The 9,320-nt window shown below is 35.1% G+C and overlaps 1 protein-coding gene across 6 annotated transcripts in view; it reads right to left on the reverse strand.

Annotated features, from left to right (window-relative positions):
• HMGN3 (high mobility group nucleosomal binding domain 3) overlaps positions 1 to 9,320 on the reverse strand; it is a 39,858-nt gene that overhangs the window by 18,216 nt on the left and 12,322 nt on the right. For all 6 annotated transcript variants that reach the window (XR_001002695.1, XM_011950268.1, XM_011950263.1 and 3 more), the window contains exon 2: positions 2,423 to 2,473. Coding sequence is in view for 5 of the 6 variants with exons in the window: in XM_011950268.1 (XP_011805658.1) it covers positions 2,423 to 2,473 (51 nt within the window). In the remaining variant the exon portion in view is untranslated. The remainder of the gene's footprint in view (positions 1 to 2,422; positions 2,474 to 9,320) is intronic.

The raw sequence follows: 9,320 nt of genomic DNA on the forward strand, positions 1-9,320 counted from the left end.
AAATGTTTTTGATTCATACAAAATAGAAATTTTGAAGCAAATAAAAGCAGGTTCATTGAAATAAAAAACTCAAAACATGGATAAACTCTAGACCAGACACAGCAGGAACTGCCATAGACTGCTGAGGAATTAACCCAGAATGCAACAAAGAACAACAAAAGGATGAACAAAAGAGAGGTTAGGTGACGTGGTTAATTGAGAAGCTCCACAACCATCTAATAGGCATTTCAGAAGCAGAGAAAGAGGTTATCAGTAGGAAGGAAAAGACATAATGACTACATTCCCAAAGTAAAGTCTTGACTCTCTGATTTGAACACTCACACCAAGGAACAAAGTGAAAACAAATCAAAACAAACAAGACAATACAGCAGGATATATTGTAATAAAACTACAAAGCATCAAGGAAAATGAGAAAAATCCTTAAAGTTATCAGAGTTAAGACCGATTACCTATAAAGAATTACTTCAACAACAACAGATACAAATGTATGAAAATATAGAGTACTATTCAAGGAGTTGAGGAAAACTGTCAACCTAGAATTCTATACCTACCTATCATTCAGGAGTGATGGCAAAATAAAGCCATTTCAGAATACAAACATAAGGAGAGTTCACTTCCAACAAAGTCTGTCTTTCAACAAGAATCTATTACTAAAGGATCAAATTTAGTAATAAGAAAAACAAATCTAGAAGGAAGGAAAAGTATATAAGAAAAAAATGTAAAAAATATACTAATAAGTCTAATTAACTACTAATTGTAGATAACATTACCTATTGTGCTTTTAAGTTTCAATAGAAACTCTAGAGCAGTTCTGTCCTACAGAGAAATACAACATATAATTTTAGATTTTCTAATTGCCACATTAAAAAAAGCATGAAAACAGGTGAAATTAATTTTAATGTTATTTAACTGAATATATCTAAAACTTTATTGTTTCACCCTGTAATTAATGCAAAAAAAAAACGATTAATGAGACGTTTCAGACTTTTTTGTACTAAAGCTTTAAAATCTGGTGTTCATTTTATACTTAGAGCACATCTTTATTCAAACGCTAAATTTTTATCAGGAACATCTAATCTGTATTTAGAATTCATAAAATTTATAGTAGTTTCACCGAGGTTGTTCCAAACATTTATAATTTACCAATCGCTGATTCTAATATCAGTTTTTAAACTTGAATTGATTAAAATTAAATAAAAAATTCAGTTCCTCATTCTTAAGTGTTTAATAAACTCATGCAGCTAATGGCTACCATATAGCACAGCTTTAGACAATAACAATCATGAAAGATAGAAGTGGGGTCGGTAGGTAAGAAGTTAAAGCATACTATGCTCCTGGTTTTGTTCTGGAGGATGATACATATAGAGAGTAATTTTAGACTTTGTTAAAATAAAATTTAAAGTTACCATTAAGAAATGTAAGAACAGAAATAGGATCTATAAACTTCCAAATCAGGAGGGGTGGAACAAAACATATTTACCAATAAAAAGCAGGAAAGTAAAGAACAAAGGAAAACAAAGAACAGAAAACATAAAAAGTCCAAATATATCAGCAATCACAATATAGCTAGACATAGTATACCCTTCCATTATAATGTCAAGTGACAGAGTGAAGAAACAGAGTATACAACAGGACTACACTTCTACAAATTTTTCTTTTTTTTTTTTTTTGAGACGAAGTCTCGCTCTGTCACCCAAGCCGGAGTGCAATGGCGCAATCTCGGCTCACTGCAACCTCTGCCTCCCGGGTTCATGCCATTCTCCTGTCTCAGCCTCCCGAGTAGCTGGGACTACAGACGCCCGCCACCACACCCGGCTAAATTTTTATAGTTTTAGTACAGATGGGGTTTCACTGTGTTAGCCAGGATGGTCTCTATCTCCTGACCTCATCATCCACGTGCCTCAGCCTCCCAAAGTGCTGGGATTACAGGCGTGAGCCACTGTGCCTGGCCTATAGTTTTTGATTTTAGAGATGCTCCTTCTCAGGCAAAATATTCAGAACCTAAAAACTGATTTATAATCTACTCATTGGAGCATAGAATTTATGAGATCTACGGTCTCTCATTTTCTTGCTGTGAAAGGCAGACTTTGTTCTCCTTGATGAATTCACCTACTATATTACTCTTTGCCCAGAAGGAATTCTCAGTATCTGCTTTAACGGAAAGCAGGGCTGACAGGTAGAAATATAAACAACACAGTAAGTGGAAAATGCCTCATCAATATATCCAACTGAAACATACCTAGGCCAAGCGAGACTACATATAGACACTTATTGCTGTTTTATGTAGTCTTAACAACCTTGTTCATTCATATTAAACTTTGTTCATATGACTGTCCGCAGTTCATTCAGATGCAGACAATCCTAACGATATTAAACGTTTTAATGTAAATAATTAAATATAGGATGTCAAAGATATACTTACCTCCTGTTTAGTTACTTTGGATCCATCTTTGCCCTCTGTATTCTCTGGAGACTAGAAAGAAAACATTTCAGTGAATTGTATTTAAATTGGAAAATACACATCAGAAAAATGTTTTTAAAAAGTTACCTCATTCCCAGGACAAGATAAGCCAACAGATTTTTTTACAGAGAAAAACTAAGTTACAACAGGGTATGTCTTGTACACACCTACGTGCATGCATGCACACACACGGTAGATAGCTGCGTAACTGCTCGACTTTTAAAGCAGAAACGGTGAAAGAATGATGCGATTCCCTGTTCTCAATGTGCATTCACCCTAAGCGACTTTCATTTATCTTTGACGATTCCAGTTAAAGAACAGGGGCCAGAGGTCAGTGGCAGGAATGCCTGGGAGCCACCCTCTTGTTCCACTTGCTTGTTCCAGTCACTCCATTCCTTTAAGATAAGGGCAGGATGCTGGTAAAGCCCAGGCCAACCACAAAAGCACATTTTCATCCCATCCTTGCCTAGCCTTGATTTCTAGCCCATTTCTTGATATGAACTGACAAATTTATCATAGATTACTATTTTTCCATTATCAACTCCAGTATCTCTACTAAACTCCCAGCCTCGGCATGACAGCCAGGCTACGTGCCACCCACAGCTGATTTATTTCCAGGTTTTGATTCATCCCCTGCGGCGGCACCTGCCTCCTCTTGTGACAGCTCAAATCTGACTCCTTTACAGGATGTGTATACTATGGGAAAAAACATACCTTATATTTTCTTTATTTTTAAAGTAAAATATACTTTGGATTTATTGGACACTCCACATGTCCCAATATTTTTTATTGTCTAAGAGTTATTAAATAATATTAAAACAAACTAATTAGAAAACTAGACTAACATTTTAAAACTACATGAAGTTGGAAAGTTAATACTCAGTCTCTATGGCACAAATAGGCTGCTGATCTGAATAGAGCACCCGTTAGAAAAAAATACAAATAGCAAACTGACATTTGACACGATGTTTGGCTCAGCAAAATAAAACAGCTATGTGGTAATGCCTCATCTGATAAAATGAGAACAAAATTCAAGAGATCATAAAACCTACTGTTTGAGGCTAGTGACACTGTAAATCAATATAATCATTTCAAAGAACAACTTAGCAATATGAAAAAGACACAGAGGACTAATATGACCTAGTAATTTCAATTTTGGAACCCGGACTCAAAAAAAGAAACTCTTTGTAAAAATATGGCTTTATTTGTACTATTTCTAATATGGAATAAGTGGAAGCAATTCATCTATCAGTAAATAATAGAGAAATGATTAAGCAAACTATTATTCGCATATTTATATAACAGTGAATGGCATTAAAAAGTTAGGCAATGAGAATACATGAAAGTCCACATAAAATAATGCTAAATTAAAAAACTTAGGTCATAAAAAAAGTATGCAAAACAAAGGTCCTAAGTATACATAAAAGTCTTTAGGAAAGACAAAAGCTTTTCTTCAAGGCAAAGGACCCAGGGACCTTTCTCTGTTACCTAGAGCTGCCTGTTACCCATAGCCTATCATATGCCCTCTTTCCAGAACCTCACATGTCATGGATTTCTCTCTTGTTTCCCAATCAACCATCTCCCCTCCTCCATGGAACCTTCTCCATTATGAAGAAACCGTTTTCTCTTTTTTGTTCCCCACTCTCTTGCACAGGAATATTTCATTCATTGATCTTGTGTTAATCAGTCAGTTGTGGCAAAATCTCAGTCTGAGCATACAAAGATAATTCCTAGGTGGACCACTGGTCTTTGCTCACTTCCATGGCTACAAACTTAACCCTTCTGACTACAACAGATCCTTGGTTGTCTAGGAGTGCTGGGCTTTCATTCAGACCTGTCAGGTCACTCAGTAGATTTCAGTCTAGGGTACTCTTTACCTGTAATTGATAGGCAGTTAACACAGCACTACATAGCTATTGTAAGAAAAACTGATGTTAATGACAATATTTTCATATTTTTCTATGCAGTGGATTAGTGACAGGCAATATGATGGAGTTCAATCTCTAAATACTGACATAATAATGTTTGTATGGGATGTAAATTATTCAAAATAGAGAAAGTTGGAAAGGCACTGCATAAAAAAGGCAGGTACACTGAAAATGTGAATGCCTTCAGATGAATGAACATAAGGCTCTGGATGTGAAGAGCTAGCAAAGCTGGTTTCTCTGGCAGTCTCCCACAACGGCTTTCTATTAACAAGCATTTAATACATCTGCAGTCAGGAACAATCCATCTTTACTGGGGATCAGTGTGATACAATGGTATGAATGCAGGATGTGAGCTCAAGACACCTGGCTGGAATCTTGGCTCTCTACCTAGAAGCTGTATGATCTGGGACAGTGATTTGATCACAGAGGCTCAGTCTCCTTCATCCATGATAGATGATAATGACAGCAAACTCAAAGGGTACTGCTTATGATCAAGTGAGATACTGGAGAAAGCATTTCATAAACTGTAAATTGTTATGCAGAGGTTATGCGATAAAAAAGATCTTTAGTCTTCTGAATTATACAGTATGAAACTATATTCAACAGAGCCTTAAAGTTGATCACATTTCCTTACATCCAGATTCCCTGCAAACTGGTTATCTGTTTTTGTTGCACTGAGTAACAGGTAGACTATTTTGGAAAGACCTACCATTATAAGCTGTCTTATCACATAACCCTCTCCATCAATTAACACTAAGCCACAGGCCGGAGACAGGAAGGAAGAGAGCATGGTTTTAAGGGATTAAAACAGAAACCCAAAGCTTTTTGTGCCAAGGGATTGTGAGGAATAAAAACAAAGAAAAGGGGGAAACAAAAGGTTGGGGGTGGATATAGGGGATCTCAGATGTACTTCAACCTTCTGGCAGGTGGATGTGAAAGATGAGGAGAGTTAGATGGGATGCAGGGACTGCCAAGGCAAAGGGAGCTCTTGCTCCATTCTCCAAGACACAATAGGCTTACACTAATCCAGTTTGAACCAAGAATGGTCAAGAGGGCCCAAATCATGGTCAAATAAAAAGGTCTCATGCACATATCCATCTCTGCAAGAGATGTTTTAACTTTTTGTTGTTAGTTTCTTGTGCCTTTTAAGGAAGCTGCTTATGTGAGGATACTCCTGTATGTTCTCTCACCCTGTACCAGCCCTAAGCTTTGTTTCTCATCCCCTCTGGCACACCCCAAGAAGGAAAACAATGGGGAGTGGGGAGGGAAAGAATGCTTGCTCAATCAGATTTTAAGACTTAAAAATAATACACAATATAGGTAACTAACACTTATACAACAATATGATACTTAAAAGAGACACCAAAAACTCAAGGATATAGAAAGCATGAAAATAAAAGGATGTTGAAAAAATATATACTTAGCTAAATTTAAAAAGTCGAAACAACCTAAATATATGTCATCAGAAGGATATATACACTGTGGTATATAATAAAATAATATGTAGCAGTGAACACAAATGAACTATGTGTATGCACATCAACAGAGATGAATCGCACAAACATAATGTTGGGCAAAAAAGGGAAGTCATGGCATGATTTTAAATAAAGTTTGAAAATACAAATACAAGGAAAGTCTATAAAGAAAAGCATAAAAATGATAACTGCAAAATCATGACAGAGGTTACCTTTCGCTGAGGAAAGGGAGGGTAATTTGACTGGGAAAGACAAAGTCATTGGTAAGAGGTATATTTCTTAAGCTAGATGCTGGTTTATTATTATGTAACTCATTTATTTAGATACTACATATGCATGTTTTATATTAAAATGTTTTTGATTCATACAAAATAGAAATTTTGAAGCAAATAAAAGCAGGTTCATTGAAATAAAAAACTCAAAACATGGATAAACTCTAGACCAGACACAGCAGGAACTGCCATAGACTGCTGAGGAATTAACCCAGAATGCAACAAAGAACAACAAAAGGATGAACAAAAGAGAGGTTAGGTGACGTGGTTAATTGAGAAGCTCCACAACCATCTAATAGGCATTTCAGAAGCAGAGAAAGAGGTTATCAGTAGGAAGGAAAAGACATAATGACTACATTCCCAAAGTAAAGTCTTGACTCTCTGATTTGAACACTCACACCAAGGAACAAAGTGAAAACAAATCAAAACAAACAAGACAATACAGCAGGATATATTGTAATAAAACTACAAAGCATCAAGGAAAATGAGAAAAATCCTTAAAGTTATCAGAGTTAAGACCGATTACCTATAAAGAATTACTTCAACAACAACAGATACAAATGTATGAAAATATAGAGTACTATTCAAGGAGTTGAGGAAAACTGTCAACCTAGAATTCTATACCTACCTATCATTCAGGAGTGATGGCAAAATAAAGCCATTTCAGAATACAAACATAAGGAGAGTTCACTTCCAACAAAGTCTGTCTTTCAACAAGAATCTATTACTAAAGGATCAAATTTAGTAATAAGAAAAACAAATCTAGAAGGAAGGAAAAGTATATAAGAAAAAAATGTAAAAAATATACTAATAAGTCTAATTAACTACTAATTGTAGATAACATTACCTATTGTGCTTTTAAGTTTCAATAGAAACTCTAGAGCAGTTCTGTCCTACAGAGAAATACAACATATAATTTTAGATTTTCTAATTGCCACATTAAAAAAAGCATGAAAACAGGTGAAATTAATTTTAATGTTATTTAACTGAATATATCTAAAACTTTATTGTTTCACCCTGTAATTAATGCAAAAAAAAAACGATTAATGAGACGTTTCAGACTTTTTTGTACTAAAGCTTTAAAATCTGGTGTTCATTTTATACTTAGAGCACATCTTTATTCAAACGCTAAATTTTTATCAGGAACATCTAATCTGTATTTAGAATTCATAAAATTTATAGTAGTTTCACCGAGGTTGTTCCAAACATTTATAATTTACCAATCGCTGATTCTAATATCAGTTTTTAAACTTGAATTGATTAAAATTAAATAAAAAATTCAGTTCCTCATTCTTAAGTGTTTAATAAACTCATGCAGCTAATGGCTACCATATAGCACAGCTTTAGACAATAACAATCATGAAAGATAGAAGTGGGGTCGGTAGGTAAGAAGTTAAAGCATACTATGCTCCTGGTTTTGTTCTGGAGGATGATACATATAGAGAGTAATTTTAGACTTTGTTAAAATAAAATTTAAAGTTACCATTAAGAAATGTAAGAACAGAAATAGGATCTATAAACTTCCAAATCAGGAGGGGTGGAACAAAACATATTTACCAATAAAAAGCAGGAAAGTAAAGAACAAAGGAAAACAAAGAACAGAAAACATAAAAAGTCCAAATATATCAGCAATCACAATATAGCTAGACATAGTATACCCTTCCATTATAATGTCAAGTGACAGAGTGAAGAAACAGAGTATACAACAGGACTACACTTCTACAAATTTTTCTTTTTTTTTTTTTTTGAGACGAAGTCTCGCTCTGTCACCCAAGCCGGAGTGCAATGGCGCAATCTCGGCTCACTGCAACCTCCACCTCTTGGGTTCAAGCAATTCTCCTGCCTCAGCCTCCACAGTAGCTGGAATTACAGGTGCACACCACCACACCTGGCTATTTTTGTATTTTTAGTAGAGATGGGGTTTCATCATGTTGGTCAGGTTGGTCTCGAACTCCTGACCTCAGATGATCCACCTACTTTGGCCTCCCAAAGTGTTGAGATTACAGGTGTGAGCCACCATGCCCCTCCACTTATACAAATTTTAGAACATGCACAAATCAGTATTACGGGTGGATGGATGGATGTAACATAAAGGTATAAAAACAAGAACTGGAATAATACACAACAAATTCGTGATGATGGTTATCTTTGGGAGGGTTGACAAGGAAAAAGAACGAAGGGGATGTTTCAAAGGAAACTGAACTTTATCTTTAATAATTTATTTTATTTTCTAGAAAGGCCTGAAATGAACAATGATTTTTAAAAGATTCCAATTTGTGAATTCTCAGTGATTGGTAAATAGGTATGTTATATTATTTCCTGGATTTCTCTGTATTTACATTTTTTCCAAATAAAAATATTATCCATACTGGGGGGGAAGAAAAAGACTAGAAGCAAACCTGCTGTATTAAACCCAGTTAAATAATACCATATCTATTCCCTAACACAAATTACATAACTATGTTTACTCAGCATTTTTTCTATTTCTTCAGTGTTGTATCAATCTGGTTTATATTGCCTCCTCTTCTGAACAAGACATGTAGTATAACTGTTTCATTTGTACTGATAATGAAGGCACTGGACTCAGAACTCTTGAAGGAGAAAAAAGCAGTCCAGTATTAAATTGGTTAACAAGAAAACCACTCTGGGACCAAAAAATTCAAATAACACACCAAGAGAAAGGTCTGAAATGTGCCTATATCTAACTCTGTCACTCTTCAGCTAAAACGAACACATAACTACTTAACACAAGGTTAATTCTCTCCACAAATGATGGCACTGTACATGAAATTCTTATAAGGTTCTTGAGTTAAAAGGTAGTCTCCTGAAATTCAAATACTTCTATGACACATGAAACAGACACTGGAAGTTTTACTCAAAACCACCAAGCCATGTTTAACAACGGCTTGGTTGTTTTTCATTGATCCTGTAGTTGTATGTCTGGGATCCTCTATGATTGCATTGCTTTTAAAGTAATCTTTAAATATCCAATACTTGGAATTGAGAGGTCCCTTCATGGGATTAATAATCAAACTTATGTTAAATTTATTTTCCATATGCCCCCCGGTTGGCTTGTCAATTCCAACAGGTGATTTCTATAAACTCAAATTACATTGATTAAGGTCACTGCAGGCTACTATGTCTTTTGTAAGTGGTATTTTACTGTTCAACATAAAAGTAGTAA

This window comes from Colobus angolensis, unplaced genomic scaffold (assembly GCF_000951035.1).
Source record: "Colobus angolensis palliatus isolate OR3802 unplaced genomic scaffold, Cang.pa_1.0 Scaffold304, whole genome shotgun sequence".
Lineage (NCBI taxonomy): Eukaryota > Metazoa > Chordata > Mammalia > Primates > Cercopithecidae > Colobus > Colobus angolensis.